Here is a 25,924-nt window from a genome sequence, read left to right as displayed (position 1 = left end):
GCAGTTGAACTATTTTTGGTTTCGTGCTTCGGCTGTGAAAAGAACGCTGAATTTTAGGGATTCTGGGCAAGTGCCGATGCATGCGTTGGTATTTAGGTTCGCCGCCTTGAATCTCAGTTGAAGTGCGGCAGCCGGGGCAGGGAGGAGAGAAGATAATGATCCTGCTGATAATGGAGGAGTGGTATCTGGTTAAATGAGGCTGGATATGAACAGTGCTGCAGGCTGTTCCTTTGCACCCCCCTTGTCTCACATATACTCGTGCACGCACACCCACACATCTCACAGCTCCTGAGGTATAATGTTCGTGAAAAATTGTGTCATGTACTGACGAATGGCAACACACTAATCCTTACCTCTCCCCTTCCAATGTGTGTGTGATATGAGAGTGTGTGCTTGATTTTAGTGTGTGAGGCTCGGAACGCTGATGTTCCACCTATTAATTAAACATTGTCATGTCTTGCACCAGTTACAGGAAGGAAGTTGGGAACATGGAGCAGTTTTTACTCTCACCTGTTTTAAGTGTTCCTTTAGTGGGAACAAAACACTGGCAGTGCAGAGTTAATGAGCTACAGTAGAGCTGTACAGTAGAGCTTTGTTGTATACAAGCAGCATCTAATGCACTCAAAATCATGTTTAATTCCAAAAGAAGCTGTTTGTTTAAAAAATGCATTTTGCTTTTTGTAATGCTGTATAAATGATTTTTATCTTTCCCTTTTAATGCAAGGTGTTTGAACATAAAAGAGTGAAACTTTCATCTCTGTTTGTTCTATAATTTAACCAGGAAGGTTCTATTGAGATCATCTCTTCTCCCATAGATTCCTGATGAATGGAAAGCAGAATCACATACAAAAGTTTTATTAAAAAAAACACTGCCCTGGCTAGGATTGAGAAATCCAATGAGGTTGAAGGGTTTAAATTAAGCATCAGAAAGTGTTATGATCTGAGTGTCTATCATCTCTTTAAGCCTGAGCAAAAGGCTTAAAGACAGTTAGAGGCTCATTTTCAACACAGATCAGCAGAAACACATTTAGTTACACTTACAGGTAACCAGAATTTTTTAAATACGGGTTTATTAGTTATCGCCCGTCATAGAAGGTTTAAAGGTCACAATGCTTTTGCCTGTGTCTGTGTTTATTTGTCATGTTAGCAAAAACATCTCAGGATGGATGGCTTTTAATGAACAAAATGAACCGACTGATTTAAAATAATTGGACAGAATTTAAAATAGATTTTATGAAATGCACTGAACTGAAGCAGAATTAGTTATGCTGAATAACAAATTTGATTTGAAATGTTAGTAATCAGATTTAATGAAGTGAACTGGATTGACTTAGCCTTGTTTGTTTTTATGTTCACTATCCTGAGATGACTTTTGTTCTGAATTTGCCCTACATAAATAAACCAAATGAAACTTGTTGTCTTTAAGTGGAACAAACATGTGAACGGATGCATTTAATAAAACTTACTTTAAATATCGGTCAGCTTTTCTTTGGATACTTGTGAAACAAATAATAAACAGACCATGGACAACAAAGACCTACCATTCTCAGATAGTAATTGATAAAGACAATAATACTCATTTCATCTGATGCTGCAATAGCAGTAGCAGTAGTATGATACAGTTACTGACATGCTGGAAAAATATGTCTGCAGATGTGAGTTTAGGCCAGCCTAGCTTCATATTAGCAGATTTCTGTATCATCATCTTTGCCTCATTTTAATGCTGCATATTTTGGCAACACGGTTATAATCACGATATGCCAATGAAGCAAGCTAAAGCTGATATTTAAAAAAAAAGAAAAAGAAAACAGGAGAGAGGAAACTTATATATAGAAAGCAGGCTGGAAAAACCCAGCAGCTTGTTCACGAGTCTGACGTCACCCTGAAGCACTTTAATATTTTATTCAAGTGTTGTGAAATTAAAAAGGCTCAAGGAGAAAGAGCAAAAAGGATGAACGATAGAGACAGACACTGTGAATGGGAGCAACAAGGAGAGAGAAGACAGATAAGCCCATGAAATAAACAGTAACTCACCTCTGTTTAATTACAAAGTGTAAATGATGAGATATTATGCTGAAAGAAGTGGCTCTTGACTGGTGATATCAGACAAAAAAAAAAGGGAGGTGGGGGGGTGTTGACAAATTTTGAGTCCTTTACATGGTAGAATCAAGAGTGCCTGCAGTCCCAGCAATTTGCATCCCATTTTGTGAAAGGGCACAATTTAAATCCACCTTTATGCTGTAATTGATAAGCAATAGAGATACTCTTCAGAGTGGAGAACAGAACCATTGTGACAGAGGTCTTTAATGGAGCGAGACTCCTCCCTGCTCGCGTGTCGCAACAAAGCAGAACAGTGACCTCCGGTGGAATTTGCTCGATAATACAAAGGCAGCATGACGTCACTGTGAAGTAGAAGGTGCGCTCACTTCAAAAAGAGCTACACAAGTCGTCCCGCAAGCATCTACACAGACGGTGCAGATTACAGTAGAGAATTACACCATTATGAATTACATTGACGGGGAGCTGGATCTGATTAAAACCCGGTTTAGGCCCACGCCCAACCTTTCCATCCCGTTCAGACTCACACACATATCACACTGAGCGCATCACCCAGCGGTAATTTGTATTACACACTTCAGAGAGTGGATGACATGACATGTCCCAGGTGTGAAAGGGCCCATGTTCAGCTTGACACTCTGCTGGCAGGTGATTAGCAGAGAGTCAGACCTCACTGCCCTCCATCAGACATTATTACACTGAAGGCTCCATCTCCCTAATACATAATTATACAAGTCATCTGAACGTCCTTCACATGTCTGTGGGGTGTTTGAAGTATTTGCAAAGAAACTTCGCTGGAGCACCCAGACAGACCCCGATAATGTTCTTTTAAATCATTTCGCTGGGTGTTACCGGCAAGGATTTACATTCTGCAGCAGGCAGACGGTCTCTGTACTACGTGCCGCGAGGTCACTAATGATTCTGTCAATCAATAACTTGGCCGATGTGTCAAAGCAGTCCTCCTACAGCTCGTCAAGGCTGTCGCTGTGCCCGGCCCACCTCAGACACAACAAAGACCCTGCACACCCACACCTGCACCGCCACAGCTCGTGTGATCTAGGCGAGAGAATTCGACTAGAGGGTTTCTGTCAATGAAATCTGCAGCCTACAGACACAGCATCAATCCCCTCCTGAGGAATAAAACCAGATTAAAGCCCCATGTGTAGGAACCCCATTTCAATCAATTTGCACCTAATGAAAAGAGATGATTAAACATGTGAACGGCCTCTATGAAGCCTAAATAAACCTAATTCAAGGCAATTCTTAATCTCCAGACCTGGGCCCTTTTTTACATTGTCCTTGGTATTACAGTAACAGGATTTTAAAAAGCGTTGGCTCCAGTTACACCCATCCTCCAGTCATGAGGAGACTGGTGGGGGTTAGCATTAATTTCCAAAGCCTTATGTTTCATTTGCATAATTACCATAAATCATCTAAGGGATGTTCTGCTCCACAGTGGAGGGGAAGGGGAGAGGGCTACTGGGAAAAAGGTTTGAAAGAGTGACAGCACGCAACAGACTGCTGACTTTAGCTGGCAGTGTGATGATTAAGAAAAATATTGCAGCTTTTAAAACAAAGTAAATTGTTAAGTAAATCCCATGTTGTTGTGGTGCCACAAAAACTGAATCTATATGTGAACTAGTGAACTATAACCAAAGAATGTGTTAATATTGCTCGTTGCTAGAGAATGTTTTTGTTGTGTCTATGTGCCTGTGTGTGTTTGGACTTTTAGCAAAATATCTCATGAACCAGAGGACAGATTTTAATGAAACTCTCAGAAAGTAATCACTGGATGAACACTTACATGAAATAAAAACATTACTATAACTCAGCCAATATCTTATTTGGTGGTAGCTGAAAGTCATCCTCAACACAGACTGAATGCTAACAGATTGAGCAAGATCTGTTTTAAAAACTTGAATTAAGCACCAATGCATGAAGACAACTAAGACTAAAAATTCAATTTGTCTACCTGTCAGTGAATGGTACACCATGAGTTTATTGTACAATAATAGAGGAGGGGCATAGTGACTCCAAGGGCCAGTTTCTGTTGTACTTTGGTGACAGAATACAGCATGTGACATTCCCTGCTTTCTTATATTTATAGTAATGAAAGGCCATGCAGTTAATAGAAAAGACTGCAAGCGTTAGATTTATACACGCTCACTGATGGAGCAACATTTGTATTGTGCGCTGGATTAGATGGGTAAAACCAGCATGATGGGGTAAATGCTTTGGCACAAGCTGTGCAGCCTGCTGGCTCAGTAATCTGCTGAAGTTTGAATCCATTGTACCGCAATGAAAAGTGAGTGGGTTATTTCAGGGCAACTCAGCAAAGACCCAGAGGTTAACCTGAAGACCTAAATTTGTAGTGCAATACTGCTGAATGTCCCATATCTGCGTGCTGCTTTATGTACCTGTGCTCCACACAAAAGAGAGGACATAGCATGAAAAGTTCCTTAAACTTTGCCTAACCTATTTTATCTCTCCTCCCAGGCTTCCACAGCTGCAGCTGCTGCAGCAGCTGCCTGACCTGATAAAGCTAGGAGAACAGCAGGAGGGTGAGGAAGTGATAAAGAGGGAGACTGAAACACAGAGACAGAGACCTGCAGAGAGGCTCAGAGAGAGGTGGGGAGGAAGACAGTGGAAAAGAGACATTAAATGTGAAAGTAGGAGGCAGAAATCAACTAAAACATGTCAGATCACAGGCCCAGCATTACCTGGAGGAATGGACATCGCCCGTTGCTTTTCGTGCAAGAGTTTTAGACTAAGATAATCTTATGTTGAGAAATGATAAAGTTATGGTCATTTTGGTTCAATCTTAAAAATAAAATAAGTGCAATATCACTCAATATCTCTGTCAGCTACTAGCACACCAAAATTCAGTTCAACGTCTTTAAAATTCACTGAAGTTTGGACATTTTTGTGTAGGATAAGGTTGATTAGCTGTGGATGCCATCCTGAACTGGGGTAACTCTAAAAGTTAATCAGTTATAGACATAAACCCATCGACTGTTTTCTGAAAGTTTTATTAAAGTCTGTTAAGTGATTCATGAGCTATTTTGCGGCACAATCAAACAGACATGGGCAAAAACATTATCACTCCACCTTCACTTCTGGCAGCGGGTAAAAATAAAGAAGGAAGGGAGTTTTAGAGCACGGACGGAAAAGGAAAAGTGCAGCAGCTGGCAGACAGTGAAGGCAGTGCTGCTCGGCTCAGCCCGGTCTCACTTCACCTTAGCTGGACAGATGGTCCAACTTGGCCCTCTGTGCCCTTCACCAGCCAATACGCACACATATACATTTACACACATTCACTGCAACACATGTTTGGTTTTCACAAGTCTACAAACAAAACACATTCTATTCCAGCACCATAAATATCTATGACCTGAAGAAATATTATAGAATATGCTTTGCCCTGATTTTATGTGATAATGCCAGAGTTTTGTTCCATTCAGGCTCTGATATACCAAACTAGAAGTAGCTGAATAAAACAAATGATGCATTCAAGTACACATAAAAGACAAAAGCAAAGTTTTATTGCTTCTGATGACTTCAGGCTTTTTAAAAATTTCTAGTGATATTCTGTTTCAAGCACTCTTCTGATTATAAACACCCACTGTGAGACAGGGCTGCCCTCTAGCGTCTAAACTCTGCTACTACATTTCAGTTCCTAAATCAGCACCAAAACGATGGACAGCTCCCTTACCTACAAAACAAGCAAGATCTTGAAAAAAATTAGGTATTTTAAGAATATATTCCAGTTATCTTTCTGAGGCTTTTTAAATACTTGAAAAAAAAAATCTAGTGTAAGTTTTTTTTTTTTGAAGCTTCGTCTCTTGATGCTACTTTGTCCTCATTTTTCAAGTCATTTAGTGGCAACACTGCAAGAAAAACATTCCCTCGGCCCCCAAACAGTATTGATTGATGCCTCGTAATAAAAAGACATTTGTCTTCTAGACAGTTGAAAATTGAAGCTGCAGTGGTTTGTGTGTCCATGAGTCTCTGCCTGTGTGTGTGTGTGTCTCCTGACTCGTGTGTGTGTGTGTGTGTGTGTCTCCTGACTCGTGTGTGTGTGTGTGTGTGTGTGTGTGTGCGTGCGTGTGTTTGTAGGTGGTCCGACTGGGTTGTGTTGACGCGGACCAGCATTATGAAACAATAAAATTTAGACAGCTGATTCATATCTGAGCATAAAGGCCAGAGTTTTGTTAGGTTCCCTTTTAATGAAACCCATAATTCTGACTCCCTCTGTTGCTGTTGCTATGGAGCGGAGAGATCGATCATGAAGAGAGATATCCAAGTTACACCATCATAGATCATTTACTCGCTTGGGCCTTACATGTCAATCATGGCTTTCTGCTCATCCATGTTAAAAATGCACCAACACGAGGACATGGTCTCATACGCTCGCACATATTAGGCAGGGGCATCGAGAAAGCTTTTGTCAAAGAGCAATGTTATGGTCACAAAGGTTAGAAATCCAATCACGTGAGAGATGGTTGCTGCATCGTTGTGTCTCAAGAAAGTATGACTCCATTGCTCGAAAGTGTTTGTGTATGTGTGTGTTAAGAATGCAATGCTGGCTCAACGAGAATAAAATTGCAAGAAATTCAAACAGGCAGGAGCCTCCTTGCCCTGCAAAAGCATTACTGTGAAGAAATATTTCTATAAAGGACGGGAAATGGGCAGAGACTGACAGTGTGTGAAGAGGGATAGAGTATATAGCACATACTGGACTATAGTGATTTATCAAACTAAAAAAAACACATAGATTGAATAGTATGGGAGGAAAAGCTGAGCGTGCCTTTAACACAAAAAGAGCAGATCTACAGCATCAGCACATTCAACCGGTGAACTAACGTCTACTCTTCATCTTCCGCTCCTGTCTGCCGCTCTCCATCTCCCTTGACCTTAGGGTCTTAATGCACTCATACTCCCCTTTCTCTCTGTGATGATCATCTGCCCTTGTCAGCAGGTCTAAGTCACTGAGCTAAGCATTTCTCTGCCATCCCAAAGGATCTCAACCACAACCAGAGTCCATGATGTGTGTGTGTAAACAATTCCTGATGACTTCATCCCCAACCTTTGTGGCCTCTACAGCCACTGCCTGCTACACAAGATATGTTACCTGACATTTCTGAAGCAGATATGCTTGTTTTGCTGCTTGCAGCTCTGATTTATCTTCACTCACAGCTGATCTGACTTTCCTGTTCTCCACAAGAATCCAAATCAAACAGTATCCTACAGCGGCAGCCGAGCAGACAAGTACCACCTAAGTATGCTTATATTCACAACCCTCCCAGCCGTCGCTCAGATTTAACCTGCCTGTTGACTTCATACTCAGAGATTAGCAGGGAAGTGTACATAGACTTGCCATTCGGACAGCAGGCTGCAGATGAATTATAATGAGAACAACAGACGCAGCAGAGAAAATCCAGAGGATTTACTGTGGTTCTGCTAAATGAGAGGCAGAGAGTCATGGTGAATGAAAATGGCTGTTATACCGTTTTCCAGTCTCAGTGTGCTTTTTGCTGTAATAAAGTGTCTGTGTGTGCATGTAAGCCAAACCCTTATCTTTTTTATATTTAGTATTTGCAAGAGAATGCCGGGGACTTTGCAAGTGTAAAAAAATCACTAAATATTTGCTGCACTCTTCTGGTCGTAAAAGGGACTACATGAACACACGGGGTGGCTGATAACTCAAAACACTCCACCTTGTAACATTTTTAGAGAACTGTAAAAAAAAAAAACTTACTATTTGAACCAGTTTTACAATACGGCCATATTCTTATTGTTCACACAGTGTTTTACTAAAACACAGGTCAGTGTACTGATGTCTGAATATTGTTTAAACATTCGCGGTACAAATTGTAGTGTTATGTGAATGTATTGAACAAGGATGTAAACAAATTCAATCTGGAGTGATATAACCTGGTGTCCAATCCAGGGGCGTTCCCCAGAAAAAGTGGCCAGATGGGAAATGCTGAAAATCCAAAATACACCAAAACCAAAATATACATTCATGAGTATTCTGTGGGACAACTGGTGTCCATGACTTTAACAGCAAAAACGTTAAATCACAAAGCCTAAAGGCCTTGAAATTTATTTATAGTTGTAAATATTAACGTTGCAATAAATTTATCTTTATGGTTTCAAAGATTGCTGTCAAAGCGACATCATCAGGTTATTTGTTTTTCCACCAATGATGGAAATATTCAAAATAAATGTGTGTATGCATGTGGGTATTATAAGAACAAAACCAATCCAGACAATGGTTAGCGCTGGAGTGTGTCTTTAACTCTTATAACACAAGTTTTCTTTTAACTCAAACGTACTGTAACAACCAACATGTGTCCATGAGGAGATCTTCCTCCCCAGCTGTCTGAGCACCATCACACCCGTCCTCAGACACACGGGCGTCACAAACAATGCCACTCCACGCCACATGCTGTCATGTTGTCTGCATGCCTGCTATTTGTAATGGAGAATATGTTTGACACGCGGATGACTTACAGGGGTGCTGCCATCTGACAGAGTCATCATGCTGATTGACATGCTCATCTTGTCCGAGGAGGAGAGCGAAGGTGGGGAGGGGCTCCGTTTCTCCACTTCCTGCCTCTGCAGAAAGTCACGCCAAGCCCGCTGGATTCTGCACGAAGAGAAGAGGACACGGGAAGCATGAGTGGTGACATGAACTTTCTGGAAAATGAGTTCTTCTTATTTTAAAAGAGATATTCTCTCAGCATTTGATAATATTTTCCAACTAAATCCTTGCCAATCTGACCTTTTCATGCTGTTATGCAACCTTCAGCAGTGACGTTGAATATTGACTCTTTCAAATGCAGGAGTGAACATTAGAACCCTTCATTCTTGTACAGAGTGAACACTTAATAAGTTATAAACATTTGTAGGAAAAGTATTTTTATCTGAAATGAAGGATTGCCATTAAATGGCCTTGGATTAGTTTCATAAGTGCTGTCTTGATGCTTCAGGTACAGTTTTATTTGAATAAAAAGAAAGTTTTTTTTTAGCTTAAAACAATAATCATACACACTATGGAGTTTGTGAAAAAACATTTAAACTGCTTCTATTTTACTTGAAAAAATAAATAAACAGGAGTTTGACCATCACCTCGCAACCAAATGTGGTTTTCAACAACATCAAAATCTACATAAACAACCACAAAAACAAACAAACAAAAAAAAAACCTACCATCTTGTGATGCAAGAAGCCTCATGTAAAACTGAGTTCTTTTTTTCATTTTTATTTTAAAAAAGATATATTTGTATTATTTTTTTGCCTGCTTTATTAGTAGTGTTGATTTCTTGACTTCTTTTACTGCTTTTACTCATTTTATACCAAGGTTTGTGCATGTACAACACTTTGATTAACACTAATTTATCACTAAAAATCGCAGATTGTAAAAGTTGTTAACTTTATTTTCTTTGCATTCTTTATTCCTATAATTCTCTTTAAAAATAGATTATTTCTGATCCTTTAAATATTCCTGATCTCCAGCTTGGCAACAATAGAATCAGAGCAATGGTAAGACACTTGCAAATTACGGATATTTAAAGGTTGTTTTCTGTGTTATTAGAAATTTAACATTTTTTGTAATCTTCTCAACCACAGATACAGTGTACTCACATCAACACCTTGGTCTCAATGGGCGGGAGGTTCATATTGATGTTGTTGTCTAGGTTCATTGTCAACTGATTACTGGGCAGGAGAGATGAGAGGAAGTATTAGAGGACACTCAAAGGACACACACACACACAGATGTACAAGTTCAATCTGGGTTATCAGTAATTAAACAGCGCTTCTCGAGTCCCCTGAGCAGAGAAATGAGGTTTTGCAGAAGCACAGGAGCAGGCTGCTCATTCTGTTTATTATTGTGTGTAAGCAAACCCACCTCTGCAGCTGGAGAGCTTCATCATTACCATGCTTGTGGCCTCTCTGGTGGTTCTTCAGCTGATCCTGGAGAAGTGAGACAAGGAGGACAAACAGTCAAGCAGCCAGAAATAAGAAATCTGTTGGCTTTGACTCTGAAGATGACAGGAGACCCCTGCAGTTCATGCGTGTGCAGATATGAATAGATGTGTGATAGATTTACATCAGTTTTGCTGAGCTAAGAGCCCCCTGAAGGAAGTGGGTTGGCAGTGTTGGCTCAGCTAGGTGTTTACTTGAGCAGTTGGCGAAGATCGCTTTGAAAGAACCTGATTAAATCTGCTGCCTTAACATTTTTTTTCCTGCAATCAGCCCGAAGGCAAAGCAGATAGGATACAGAAGGACATCATTCATGTAACTACAGCACCACCATACAGAAGCAGCAGCAGACAGTTTGAAGACAGAGCTATAAAACTTTATGCTTTTAGGAAAATGACTTTTAGCTCGCCTCTCCTCTCTTCGCAAGCTGCTCTCCTCCCCTTGGCTCCATTCATGTGTTTTAATAGTGCCGTGTAATGAGGACAGGCCTGCCTCTACATAATTGAGCAGACTAATTCAATTACAAAGGAGCAGCAAAGTTTAAGTGGAGCAGTTCTTCCTGATGAGCCAAGAGGGTCACATCAGGGCGCTGGGCATCAACCAGCTTCACCACAGAGAACTTCTGTGTTTACAGTCAAGATCCTAATTAGAACTGTGTAACTATCTGTATAAACGATACATGCTGCAAATGACTTGAAGGGTTTGTTCAAATCTTTTAAGTGGGGTTCTGTGGACAGGTTTTGAACAAATAATATCTTGTTGGTTGTAGATAGCACTTTGAGCATCATCAATTTAGAAAAATAGGGTTTCATTTTGACCAAATTCACAAGGTAATAGCTAGTCTTAATGAAGCCAAGGCCAAAACATTTCATTCAAAGAAGTATCTAAAACAGGTACAATATTAATTGTTCATAACCTTTCTGCAGAAAGTCACTTTAAAATATCTGAACTAACACTTTAAGCATTAAAAAAACTGCATTTTAAATCACTCACTGCCAAAAGCGAAGAGGTGATAATGTTTTTCCCATGTTTGTGTGTGCGCGTGCATGTGTGTGTATGTGCACATGTCCGTCTGTGGCATTAGTAAAATGTCTCATCAACCACTGGACAAATTTAAATAAAACTCAGAAAGTAATCATCGGAAGTACTTTTGCAACTGATCATGGTTCAATGTCAACCCCATCCAAAATGGCTGCCACAGCTAGGCAACCTTTTCAAACACCAAAAATAGTTAAAACTCAGTCAATTTCAGAAATATTGAGCTACAGTTTGGTGTGGGATTAGCTAAAAGTCATCCTCAAGACATGCTCAGACCACTAAGTGAATGATCTGTGTTTAAAATGTTGCCATTAACTACTACAGTCAGTTGTGTCTGTTAGCAGAATTTCCCATGAACCACTAGACAGATTTCAGTGAAACGCACATTTAGATCACAAACACATCTTGCAAGATCTCTCAATATCAAATAAAATCACATAACATCATGTACAAGGTTTGGACAAACGCTAAAACTGTCATTTCAGAACGTAGGATGATCTTTGTCTAAAACTCTGGCATGTAAGGCAGCGGGCAATATGCATCCTTTAAGAAGTGCTAGGCCTTTCTTTTTGAATGGCACACTGATTATCCTTCTTTAGAACACAAAGAAATACATCACATATTAGAAATGCTTCCACTCTGAAACAGACACTTATTCTCCTGCAGTTACTGCGTTTCAGTCCCTGGCTGTGTTCATCATGTGCTGAGCTGGGTGTGGGCCATAATGGTCTCAGAAAACAAACAAAAAATGTCTTACAGATTTTCTTTTAAGGTAATGCAAACATGTGGTTGAAACATAACAGTATCACAAAAATGTCTGGTTTCAGTGCGGCAGGCGCCGCTGCTTTTTCTCATTAATCTGCCTCCCAGAAAGAACAAGCAGCTCATTAGGCAAAATCAACCACTGACGAGTGATCAATGATTATTTTACAGAGATGTAGTTCCTTTCTTTTTTTTGCCTTCTGTTTTTTTTTCTTACCTTCTTATCTTCTCTTTAATAAAAAGAGGATTGGGTGAAAGCAATACAGCAGCTTGACTCTGGATTCTGTATGACCCGAACCTCCATGACCTTTGTTCTGCTGTCACTTCAACTTTTCCAAATCCATCTTAATGCTTTCCCCGACAGACAACAGGCTTTTTCCCCTTTTCTGTTCATCAGTCTCTCTCTCTCTCACACACACACATACACACACACACAGGCAAAGGCTCCTGAAATGAGACTTTTGGGAATATTGACAGAGATAGACCGAGTGGATGATAAGAAATAAAGACGGAAGACAGATACAAAAAAATAAATTAAATTATAGTCAGAAAATCGTGGAAGAAAAAGTTATGTAGAGGATAAGACAACAGTCAGAAAGATGAGCAAGTGAGAAGGATGGAGAGAAATGGTGAGAATAAATGATGGTGTGTGTTTGTGTGTGTGTGTGAGAGATGTTTGAGGTAATGGAGCTGCTGGGAGACTGAGTGAGCCGATCATTTCAATTTCCCCTCAGAGTTACAGATGGCCCCGTCACAAGCCGAGGCAGACAAACTATTAGCCCACCTTAGAAATAACCCCCCCATTCCCCAACACACACACACAAACACTTTCAGGAGTTGCACAAAGATGCACAGAAACACACTAACCTGAATGCATCCATGCACACATAACTTTACACAGAAAAGGCTTCAGTTTAGCTATAAAGACTAGCTCTCTCATCACTTAGAACAGAGATGGGAAACCCTGGTCCTCGGGGGCCACCATCCTGCATGTTTTACTTGTTCCTCTGCTCCAACACACCTGATTAGAATCAATGGGTGATTAACAGGCTTCTGCAGAACATGAAGAGGTGATTTAACCACTGAATCAGGTGTGTTGGAGCAGAGAAACAAGGAAAACATGGAGGATAGTGGCCCTCCAGGATCAGGATTGCCCACCCCCGACTTAGAACATAAAAGGAATCTTGAAGAAGTAATATGTGTAGTTATTATGGGTAATCAGTATCCTACCTGCAGCAGAAATCACTCAAAGTGTATTTCTGCTGTCTTAAATTTCACAGCGGTTCATTCAAGCAGGTTGTTTTATAAACTTTTACGCCGCTGTCACTTTGGCATTAGGCAAACTGTGATCCATTAGCATTACTGGTAACGGATCACAGTTGAAGGTGGACTCAACTATGATCCGTTACCAGGAATGGTGCACTTCTGTTGTAAAATGTTAAGTGTCACTGTGTAAGTCAGTGTTTGATAAAAAAAGAAATGTGGCGTAAAATAATAACAAGTATATTTAAAAAGTGTTGTCTTAAACCACTAGTTTGATTGGTGTTTGAAAATGGTCTTTCTTTTGCGTCAGATAGAATTTCTGTTTGGTTATGCTTACGCTTTTTTGTGAAACAGATTTTACATGGACTGGTCCTGATGATGAGCTGCAAACTGACTCAACGTTTGCATGAACCGCTGTGAAGTTTTCAAACAGCATAAATTTGATTTGGAACTGGTCCCACTTGGACTTCCTGTTAACCCATCTTCCTCTGAGAGAACAGCTGCCTGATCTTTTAAATTGATAATGTTCTGAATGACTTCTGCTGCAGGTAAGATATTGATTACTGATAGAAGCTCCACAAAACACCACTTCAAAAAAAAAAAATCCAAATTATTCCTCTACGTTTTTCTTTACCAATGAATAAATAAATTTAAATAGAATTGAATAGCACTCTTGAAATGTACAACCTGATCAAAAAGCTCAAATATAAATATATTTATGATTGTTACAGTCCACTTAGTTCAGTTTATTTATAGTGCCAAATCCCAGCAATTGTCGTTTCAGTCCAAAGAAAGTCCCAACAAGCTCAAAAGACACAGTAAGGGCAGGGTAGTTATATCATTTTTATCTGAGAAAGTCAATTTCAAAAGAAAACATCAATATCATAGATAGATCCTAACAACTTCTCATACTTTGATCACAAGTTTTCTGTCTGTACCTACATTTTTATAGTAAATTTCCAATAATTTGTCAAATTCCATAGCAGAGTAGGAAATTTTGCTTGTCTTCTTTGCATTTGTTCTCCAACTTTACAAGATGCGATCATGTAGGATAAATTTTGAGTTCGCAAATAAATGATCTTTCAAGAAACAAATGCAGGACTTTTTCTCACCCTCAACTTAATAAATGGCTCCTTGAAAAATGAAATCTCACTTTTATTCAATCAGTAATCAAGTATGTGGATGTGTGTAAAACGGAACCTCCAACACCGATATCCACAGATTATTATTCAACACTTAAGCAAAATCCTGATCTCAGCAGGAAATTTATGGTCTTCATAATACGTGGCACTAATTTCAAAATCTATACCAATATACAACTTGTAATTATTCTGTTCCAAGCCCAGAGCTGGAGCACATTATCCAAAGCAAATCAGTTGATCCTGTACAGAAGTGTTTCTTCCTGCTAACTTACTGTGTACCCGTATCATACAAGTTTTGCCACAGTGTAAAACCTTATCATCTCATTTCTTGGGTGAGAATGCCAAAAAAAGTACTGGAACATAAACCAGAGGTTTGCATAATTTAGTGGCTGGGTAGACAGAAAATCTATAGTCATTTTGGGCTCTGGCAGTGCCAAGAAGCCTTGTATTGATTTGTGTGTGTATGTGTTTATATGTATGTGTGTGTTGTGTGTGCTGATATGTGTGTTGGTAAATTTATGGTAGAGACCGAGTGGAGAGAGAGAGAGGATGCAGAGAGGAAGAGATGCTGATGCAGACGAGACCTTGAACCCACCGGATGTATCACAACAACAACAAGGGAAATGAAGATAAAGGGAGCAAAAACAGATCACAATAACTTTTTTTTTTAAATTGAATATTTATCCCATTACGCTCAAGTGACAGGAAAAATATATCATTGAGGGTGATAAAAGGGATGACTATAAATACTTATATTGTTTCCCCATATTAATTGTTTTTTGTCACAATGAGGACACCAACTTAGAGACTTTATTTAACCTGATGTGGTTAGCATAAAGATTTAGGAAATGCTAGGTAATTGGAGATAGGTGTGTGTGTGTGTGTGTGTGTGTGGTGAACGATCAATTCATCTGAGTGCCGGACACACAGCCGTTAAGAATACGTTTGACAGGGCTGACAAGCAAAAAGGGTTTGGGGCTGAGTCAAGACCCGTTAAGAGATATTTACAACAAGCAGGTCTTGAGGAAGGCTAAACCCATTTGATACTGCCATCCGATTCTGGCCACTTTGATGAAAGATACCGAGCTCTGCCTTTTAGCCTGTAGCTACTCGGAAAGTACACTTAGTTTGTACTTCAGGCATGGAAAAGAAGAAATAAGTTAATCAAAACTACCTATTTAGGGATTTTAACGTTCACAAAAAAATTGTTTAAGTGTAGATCTTTGCCAGGGCTTTACTAAGAATTTAGGACCCAAACGTGCACTTTCATCCTACGTGGGGAACCCCATCCATATATCGTCACTTTACAGCTTTCTTGAAACATCAGTATAAACACAGAACCCGTTACCACGGCTGAAGTGCTTTTTTTCCATGAAGAAGATGAAGATCTTACGCTCAATGTGGAAATCAAGAGGTCTTAAAACAAAGTGAGGATTTTGATTAGTCAACATCCACACTATTGGGTTCCTGATTGTTAATTTCTTTCTTTAAACATTGTGCCATTCATAAAATGTTCAGCTCAATCAGAAGATGGGTGCTATGACTTTTAATTTTTGTCTACTTTTTTAAAAAATATTTCACTTTATTTACAAATATTTCCAAATAAAAAACTTTGAGATCTCTTCAGTTCATTAAAAAAGATTGCTCTTCCTCTATGTTTAGCTAGCCTTTTGCTACTTTTAGCAATGGTTCTGCTACTTTCAGCTTCTAGCTAGCCTTTTGTTATTTTTTAGTTTCTAGCTACTGTTTTGCTATTTTAAGCTTTTAACAAACCTTTTGCTAACTTTAGCTTTTGGATAGATTTTTTTTTAGCTTTGACTACTCAGTTTCAACTTCAGATTTCAGCAGTCATCAATTTTAGCAGTCATTCACACAACTTTCACACTGCATTCTTGCAGAAAATGCAGTTTCTCTAGTTTGATTAATATCTTTGCATATCAGTTTGTTATTAGTTTGAGCAGCTAACATTTATTTGACTAATGCCAGCTCTCCTCTGCTCTGTTTCTGGCTGAGATGCACCAAGTAGTTTCAGAAAAAGCCTACCCTGCACAGAGCAATGATATGCAATCTATGGCTGCAGCAAAGGAGAAAAAAAACAGCTGCAAGACAACAGCAGAGGCTCTCATACTGAGCTGAAATGAGTGACTAACAATGTGTTCCTAAATGCTAACATTATATAAAGTAGGTTCTAGTTTTCCAGCTCTGAAAAGTTTTCAATTAATCATGCTTTATTTTACTTTACTCTTTAAGAGTAAGCAACGCTTCAAGATGTTTGGCCAACATCATGTTGAACAGTAAGAGCTCTGTGTAATCAATCAAAGGTGCTCTACAAGGTGTGACTTTTTGTTTTTTTAACGAGTACTAAATAAAGTTATTGCTCCTCTAACATGAACCAAAATCTGATAGAATCGTGTACTTGTCATACTTGGATGACACTTTAAGTGCTACCTATATTTGTTATAGTTCTAATATTGTTTTTATGTTTTTATTTTAAGTGCCTCATTGTGATTTTTATGTTTCCTTTATTGCTTCACAGCTATTTATTGTGTGTCCCTACTGCAAGGTATTAAAGCTAATATACTATCCTAAAAGCTGGCTGCACATCACATTTTCTGTAATGGAACTATAGAAGAACGACTTGTCAAGAATGAAAATGATAAAAGAAAAAAAAAGTAATGATTATGTTTTTCCCCAAACTAAGGTTACCATTATGTCTAATAATTGAACAAAGAATTTTTACATATTTCTTCAGTATTTTTTAGTTTGTTGCAGTCTTTGGATCTTTTCATATACTGAGATATGAACACGGTCTGACAAACTGATTTCATTCAATTTGAAGCCATTAGTGAAACTTATTTTCTCAGGATCAACTGATGAAGTCTGTGCTATAAATGAAAAAACAATACAGGAGGCAGAAAATGGAGAAGCTGAAAGAGTGAAGTGACATTTAAAGTTGGTGAAGGGATTAAAAATGAAGATAATATGAAAGCAGATTCTTTGTTGGCAGAGGAGAAAGATTATGGAGGTGAGAGAAGAGGCCTGTGGGCTGTGAATGAATGAAACTGGACTAATGCCAGACAGCTCAGAGAAGGGAGAAATGGCCTTCATCGCCCCTGTACATGGATGTAAATCTGTCCCTTCCACCTCTGACGGACACACACAGCAGATGCTCACACACAAGTTAAATAGGTCTCCTGCTCTTTTAAATGTCCCCTTTAACTCACTTCAGAAGACAGGGTGACAGTGCCAGAAAAAAATGAAACAAACCCACATTTGTCTAAACTGAGAGCAAAAACAAAAACTCTGGATCATTTTGTTATTGTGCATTTGTTAAAATCCAGTTTCAAATCGTTTTTTTCTTCCTGCATCAATCAAACAGTTTATTTCTTATTTGTGCACTTCTTCACTCGTTTCTCATTGTGTTTTGTTCTCTAAAACAAGACAATAAGCTTGAGGGATTCTCCTGATGTCCAAGTTTCCCACATACCAATTTAATGGCTCACAGTTGCATTTGGGAGAAGCAATCTTAATCAAATAAGACCCTCCTTGACCCTCCGAAACACCCCAAAACATCATCTAGATATTCTCTGTCTATGCTCCTATTGTTCAGAAGCTTTTTGGTGATAAACAAATAACCTATTCTGTATTAGGAATTTGGTCTTAATGTAATGGCTAGTGGCTGTATGAACAAGCACATCCAGGTATCCAGATTCTCCCAGGTAGGCTTCACTTCTGCAGCCAACCCAAAGCAGCCTAATTAATCTGATGCAATCTAATGCAAACCAACAGCGTGAAACAGTAACAGTTCATAAATGGAAATGAAATAAAGACAACGAAAGGTAAAATCATTCCTAAATAAAAATAAATAAATCAAACAATTTATGGGTCATGTATTATATATTTTCAAATATTATCAAAGATTTAACTATAAAAATAGACTTTCCCCCCAACAGATGCATTCATTTTGCACAGACAGCATTTTTGCAATTTAGGCTACATTTTACTCTATGAGCTAAAAGCTATTTTTTTTTCTACTTTATGCCTTTTCACTTACACTACAGTTATGAGACAGGATATATTTTAGCCATCATCAAACCAAAGAAGGAAACCTGCCTCAAACAAACAAAAAAACAAAATGCCTATTATTTTCACCTGTTTAGATACATGAAATATATGTTGCTGAGCAGGTATTCCCAACTTAATAATCTTATAACCTTGAGCCTCAGAGTTATTCCAGTCACCTTTCAGCTGAAAAGGTTGCCATGACCTGGTCCAGCGCTGATAGGAACCAAACTGGTTCAAACCCCATCATACCATCTGCCACAATACACAGACAGCCCCCCTTTAACACACTCACACACGCTATACAGAGGACTTGGAGGCAGCCTCAATCAGTCAAACCTCCCTGGGGTCCTTTGGCCCAGCCAGTCAGCCAGCCGGCGCCATCTCTACCATCACTTTCACATCCTCATCGCTCTTCTCTACCACGGGGAGGCAGAACCTGCAGATTACCCTGCATTTGTGTGTGGGAGTGATAGGGGAAAAAAGAGAACAGGTGCTCTTATCTCCAGTCAAACCTGGCTAGACTTTGTGTCACATGGCACCTGCATTACGTGTGTGTCTGTGTGTGTCTGTGGGTGCGCGCACGCAGATTTTCCAGAGCCCATTGGGATTCTGAGTCCAGACATTGGCAATGTCGCCCCTGAGTGACCCTGCAATAAGAACTGGCTGGCACACTTTCTATAGCACTCTCTCACATGTGCACACACACACGCAGCCCTGCTTTCCGCTCTGGGAGTTAAGCTAATGACTGACGGTGTCAGAGACGGAGTGAAGAATTGTCGCAAGACAGAAAGGAAATGGAGCAAGGAGGAAACCTAAAGACAGTCATGCAGGCTGATAAACCACTATGGAAAAAAAAGCACAGTAACATGAACTGATACTAACAGCAATACATGATTTGATAATGGTTGCAGCTTAGATAATGGACAAGAGATGTGAAAGCTAATGTGTGGTTGAACCTGCAGTGTCAGAGTACAGTATGTGCAGAGGAGCACACTGTGGATGATGTCAGCTAAAGCAGCTGAGAGAACATCCACAAGTGCACAAGAAGAGGCACACAAACCCTGAGTTGTGCAACAGACTGAATATATATGTGAAGTCAGACTGGAGCAGAAACTGGTCCACTGTGGAGAAACAATTCTGAGCAAGGAATTATTATATAATGGTTATGTCAAATGAATCTATAAATATTAACTGTAAGGGATTCATAGCATCAAAATCAAGTGGTTGTAAAGCAAAGTCATACAACAGGAATGTCTGCTTGTGATGCTGGTCTAAAGCAAATGGCAATATCAGTGCAGGCAACCATCAAAATAAATAAAAATAATTGAATATTCATACGTGCATGCAACACGCAATGCAACAGACATAACAGATGTGATTATTCCTTTTCATATGCTGACATAATGCTCCAGTAGTGCAAATCAGGGTTAGACAGTCGGTAACTAATTTTGTTTTCTTTAGCTCCAGATATTAGACAGCAGAAGACAAGCAATGCCCTCTGTGTTCTTATTTGATTCACTGTGAGAACATGCACAACCTGTATAAAAAAAAGTACATTATAACCTCCTTCGGTCCTTTTCCCGACAACATCACATTTTCCCTGTGAAGTTAATACTTCCTGCTCTCCTGGTGGACCATAATCAACACTGTAAAGCCAACCGTTAACATGCCAGAACAAACACACGATAAAGCAAGTTCTTTTACAACATCTCTCAATACTACCTGTCCTCCACGGCAGCTGAGCACAACACCACTCTACAAACGACTGCACTGCGGGCTGAAGAGCAATATATATGCAAACAGCTGAAAGTAAATGTATGCAGCCATAAAGTTTTTTTTTTTTTATTGGGCATTATGGTCAAATAGAGGGATCGGCTTTGTTGCTTAATAAGATTGTAAAAGCAGTTGAGGAAATAGTAGTAAAAGAGATGCAGACTAAGGAATACAAGCTCCCAAGGGAAATTTTAGTTAAGGTGATATAATACTGGTTAGGACTTTATTGTGCTCACAAATAAGACTCATATAGTATATTAGGTAATAATTGTGACTTTCCTTAAAAATTACAAACTTTCTGAGCTTCCAATAAAAGGAATAAAGCCAAGTTGAGGAAATCTTTTCACCTTCGAAATGTCCTTCAGTGACTGAATGTTTCACTTAACGTAAATTCAGCATACTTTGAACAAAGACAAAAACAGTGACACTTGCACAACAGAAGCTAACCTATTCTAGCTTTAAGTTCATTTCACGTGTCATACTCCAAAACTAGAGTGTTATACAACATTTTTGTTTGAACTACAAACAGGTCTTCATATTTTTCTGCTCATAATACATAGACCCCAAACACAAAGTTGAGATACTTGGGTAATATTACTTCATCTTGTTTCTCAGCTCTTCCTGTGTCCACAGAGCACTTCATCTGATCCCCATTTCCTATCAATGTATCTAGCTTTGGCCCTTTATGCAAATACTTAATGAGTAGCAGGTAAAATATTCCACTGCAACACAGAATATTAAATCAGGAAGTTAATATGCCGTCAGCTGATATCAGTTCTTTCGATATAAAAAGACAACAATAAAATTCCCTCGCATGTTGTGTAAAACAATCAGCCTACAACAGATTTTGCAGAGAATTTTATGCTTGGAAAAACAACAGTACCACCAAACAATGCATCAAAATTCACTAGATATGGCTGTGGTTGTTGCAACAACAAAATATTTTAAACATGCAAACAAGTAATACAATGCTATATTTATTTCTTTTGTAAATTCTTCATTGTTATCGTTAATAATCATACCAAATGAAATGAAATACATCAAACGCAACATTACAGTGTTTATTTTTTTGCCAGTAAAATATTTATGACAGAAGAAATACTCATATTTATGAGATTATTTGCGAGTGCAGCACATAACCTTTCATTTCAAACTGTGCCACTGAAAAAAAAATCCAACTCTTTAAAGGGCTAAAAATCCCTGCCCCTTCAGTTTTGCTTTATATGACAAAAGAGATTGGGACACGGTGAGAGCATAAATTATAGGTGGATAAAATGCAAAGGGAAGACATAAGATGGAATTCACCCTTTCTATTTTTCAACAACTAGAGTGAAAACCAATACCATTTTATGACTATTTCAGTGGGAACCTTTGTCCCCCCCCTCTCATTTTGTGACCCTAAAACACCACAAAATGACCAATTAAATGAAGGCATTCAGCGTTTTTCTTTACAATGTTTGTGATAACACTGCATGTTCCCACATAAGGTATCCATTAGCCATCTCTGGCCCACTTGTCCAAACAAAATAAACAATTATATAGCTGGGTTTGAGGTGTGAGTTAAAGCTGTGACTGTCCATTAGCGATGGTCCATTGCTGTTTCAGGCGTAATGAAGTGGAAAGCCAGAAGAAAGAGAAACCCTGCAGACCTGATTAATGAGAGAAGAAGAGGGCGGTAATAAGGAGGTAATAGGGATGAAGACAATGGGAGCGAGTGGGGTCGATGAGAGAGAGAAAAGTAATGCATGATTAGAGGTGATGAGGGAAGGGGTGAGGGAGTGAGAAGAAACGAGAGGTGGGGATTTTACTCGATTTTTAATTGATCCACGTAAAGCTTCTGTGTGAAAAGTGCTCAGCTAGGCTTCACCATCTTCACTTAAGTGGTCCCTCTCACCTCTTCTGAAAATTATCACTGTATTGCCATCTTTTAAAGTCTTTTTTTTTAATATTTATATATATATATATATATATAAATCTTTGTGTCCAAGGCTATAGTGTAACCCTGCAGAAAGCCTGGCTTACCTCTCTTGAGCTCAGCAGGAAATGATTAAAGTCACACTCCAGTCAACTGCCAGTCCCCTTCAGCCCTCGGGTAGAACCACCCGCCTGTGTTGAGCCTCTTAAGAAGGTGAGGTGAACAACCGCATGCGCACACATTAAATCAGTCACCTGTGCAGGCCCATGAAGTAAGCATTAGGCAGTTAGCTGTGGTGGGAATCTAGCTATGCTCTAAAAAGCAGCAGCAGGAACGGCTGGCAGGGCAGGCAGGCAGGCAAGGCAGTGTGGGTGTTCATTAAAACACCCAGCACCATTCACAGGGAGAAACAAGGCAATAAAAGCAATTAATCTGCACATAAACAAGCCATTCTGCCTGTCCAACACACCCACAAACACACACTCATGACAGAGAGAGCAGGGAAGACGAGAGAAGAGGAGCTATGGCTCGTGTTCCTCCCAGCTCTCTGTCTTATTATCTTTCTCGGTCTGATTCTGTTTCTCTGAACTACCCAGATAAATCCATAGATCTAAAGGGTTTTTAATCCAAAAAGTGTTACTCTCTAAATCTTGTGAAGCCAAGTTGTAGAGATAAGCCCAGACAGAAGGTGGTTTAAAAAGTCTCACATCACAGTAGCTTCAGATCACCAGACTGGGCTTTAAAGGCAGCGGGCAGATACAGATGGGTTTTCAGAGCTGTCAAAGATGTGGTATCATTCCTCTTTGTCAAGTTTGGAACCTTTCTTCTCTCTGTGACATAGGCCTTTTTTTTTTTGCTCTGAATCTGATTCTGGAGCTGTAAAACAAAGTAAATCTAAAATATTAAAATAATGTTTAATGAAATATGCTATTGCTGTTGCTTGCTGTCAGTTCTCATTTCCTGATTGGCTTAGCTACACAGAACAACAAGCTCAATGATTCAGTTTATTTGAAATAAGTCTGCATATCACAAACCACTGCCTAAACATTACCATGATAACACACTGTACACATACTATATTTACAAATATATACAGCAGATGAAAAATTAGTTTTGATGGTGCTATATGTCTTCCGTTATAGGTCATGTGCTAAAACCATGACAATATTGTACAAGGCATGCTCTAATTAGCCATATATCTTGTTGTGTAATCTAATCCATTACTGTTGTAAACACTTCCAGACATTTTCCCCTTTTAGCAATAAATAACTTGACAGTCAAGTTACAGAATGATAAAATTTACTTATGCTAAATTTATTTTGAAGCTTTTAAACATTAAAGGGATAGTGTGTTCATTTATTAGCATTTTTTAATTGTTGGCATTTGCTAAAAATGAGCCATTACCTTGTGAAACCAGTCAGAACTAATTAATATTTCTCCAGGTAATTCAAAATCATCCACCTACCAACTTTATTTTACCCACTTTTCCGCTCAGGGTAGTGGGGCAGCTGGTGCCTCTGCCAATAAGAGAGGCGGGGCACACCCTGGTGAGGTCACGAGTCCATCACAGGACAACTTAGAGACAAAATGAGACTAATAATCATGTATTCTCTCACTCACACCTAGGGACAAATTAGAGTTACCAATAACCAAAGACTCATGTTTTTGGTCAGTGGGAGGAAGCTGGAGTACCCAGAGAAAACCCACGCATGCACAGGGAGAACATGCAGACTCCACACAGAAAGGCCCCAGGAGGGAGGAGAACCTAAAAACTTCTTGCTGTGAGGCGATGGCTCTAACCACTGCACCGCCGTGCTGCTCACAACTGAAACATGCAAGATTAAAAAAAAAGTTTGGTTGACACCTGGATGGTGTGAAACTGTGACACATTGATTGTCTTTGGGAAAACTTTGGTCCTATGCTAATATTAATGTCAGGGCTGAGTTCTCAAACCACTGCAACCTTTCAAACTTGCGTTAGGAATAAAGCTAAGCTTACACACTAGAAACAATTGTCATGTACAGGGCATTACAAATACACGAAACACTGGCAGAATAAAGGACAGCGATGTGGACTGCACCCACTAGTTTTTTTTGTTTAGCATAATTTTATTTTGTAAGCATGGGTTTTATTAAAACAATTTTTATTAGATCAGAATTTTAAATCTGTGACTGCACCTTGAATAATTATGAAAATATGGTGCTGAATGTTTTTGCTTAAATTCATCTGCACATAAACACTCACAAATGAACACACACACACACAAATGTGAAAACCAAATCAGCCTGGCTTTTATAACTGGTAATTCTCTGGTATTATCAGTGAGTCATAAACTGGCAGTGCAGCAATCAGCACTTCATGCATGTAACACTTATGACACATCATTGCAGCAGAACACGTGTTCCAGCAGAATAAATAGTCTTCTTTAGGGGTATTTCACTGACATGTGTAAAACCTGCATTATGTTGCTGCATGCAAATGAAAAAAATTGACAGAAACAGAGAGATAATCTGTTTATAACATGGAAAAATGTGCTTTTCATGGGGCATTTCTTTACATTTTTGTTCAACCATAAGACAATTTTAAAATCATTTTCATTACTCCACAGATATTTTCCCCAAAGCTGCTCAAAAAAAAAAAAGTATCAGAGCATCTAAAAACGCATCATTTAAGTTTTCACTGCTGAGAATGAAAAATAAAGAGCTTCATCAGCACTGATACTGGTGTTAGAGTTAGTTCTGATTAGACTCCTCTTATACAAAAACACATCAGGAACAATAGTAGATAATGAACATTTGGTGCGGGTGCGTGTGTGAGTGTGAAATTTTAGAGTGAGCATTATTGCCGGGGGCTGTGCAGATGATGAGAGATAGTGATTCGCATGCCTCCACCCTATTGAGTAATAATGAGAGTGCTGAATGGGCTAAGAATAGCATGCTGCTAGTGGCTTTAATATGAGGATTGTCTCACTGTAATCTGACCCTTTGGCTACACTAAAACTAGATATCACGACAGAGAGAGTGGTGTAACAGTGTTGGATAACACACAAAAATAAAAGAATATGCAAACATGCATGTTTTTGGTCACATATTTCACTACAGGCATGCAGATAGGAAAGCAAAAGAGGACATACTGGAACCACAGGGGGAAAAACACAACAAGACTAAAGGACAGGCACAGTCTGAAACATTTTTCACTTCCCATAAAAGGTCAAATTGTGTTTGAACAAAGAGCCATCACCACTCCAAAATGTGTACATTTCTATCATACAATTATTCTTTCACTTCCCTAGCTTTTTCACTGAGCATTTAAAGGTGAACCCACCCCCCAAAATGTCTTAACAATCTGTAAAATATCCATACATGTCTAGCGTACAATTGGACTAAATTTAGTCTAAAAGTAAAAGTTTGGTAGACATTAAAAAGTAGACGTAAACATCAATTAGATGTTCATATTTAGCTGAGATTGGTAAAAATGAAATGACAAATATGGGGATTTAAACCTGAGCTCAAACATTTCTTACATATTATAAAGCTAATCAGCCACATAGAAGTCATGATGCAATTAAAGACATTGCACCGTGGAATGCATTACAGTTCAAGTTTTAATTTGGAATACATGTTAAAAGAGTGTCACATTTTAAATTAAAAATTACAAATTAAACTCCATTTTTTACAACGTGCCAGATGCTCCTTGCTGTCATCTTGTACAGTCTGATGTTTCTATAACACATTAAATAAAATGGCATTGTTTAATGATTTATACCTGCCATTAAAATACAAGTTCTGTCTTTTTTAATTCTCAACTGGATGAAGTGATTGTGTTTTTTTTTTTTAATGACATTGATGTTACAACTAGGGATGAGCAGTGATTTTTGAATATTTAAGATCTGGGCAAATTCAAAAAATTAACTATTACA

At 38.9% G+C, this 25,924-nt stretch overlaps 1 protein-coding gene across 2 annotated transcripts in view; it reads right to left on the bottom strand.

The window, feature by feature from the left end:
• schip1 (schwannomin interacting protein 1) overlaps window positions 1-25,924 on the bottom strand; it is a 232,565-nt gene that overhangs the window by 153,139 nt on the left and 53,502 nt on the right. For both annotated transcript variants that reach the window (XM_025007731.2, XM_025007730.2), the window contains exons 6-8: window positions 9,974-10,038; window positions 9,709-9,780; window positions 8,575-8,710 (exon numbers count right to left, since the gene is read on the bottom strand). In XM_025007731.2, coding sequence (XP_024863499.1) covers window positions 8,575-8,710; window positions 9,709-9,780; window positions 9,974-10,038 — 273 coding nt within the window. The remainder of the gene's footprint in view (window positions 1-8,574; window positions 8,711-9,708; window positions 9,781-9,973; window positions 10,039-25,924) is intronic.

This window comes from Kryptolebias marmoratus, linkage group LG2 (assembly GCF_001649575.2).
Source record: "Kryptolebias marmoratus isolate JLee-2015 linkage group LG2, ASM164957v2, whole genome shotgun sequence".
Taxonomy (NCBI): Eukaryota; Metazoa; Chordata; class Actinopteri; order Cyprinodontiformes; family Rivulidae; genus Kryptolebias; species Kryptolebias marmoratus.
This window is presented reverse-complemented; position numbering and strand designations above follow the sequence as displayed.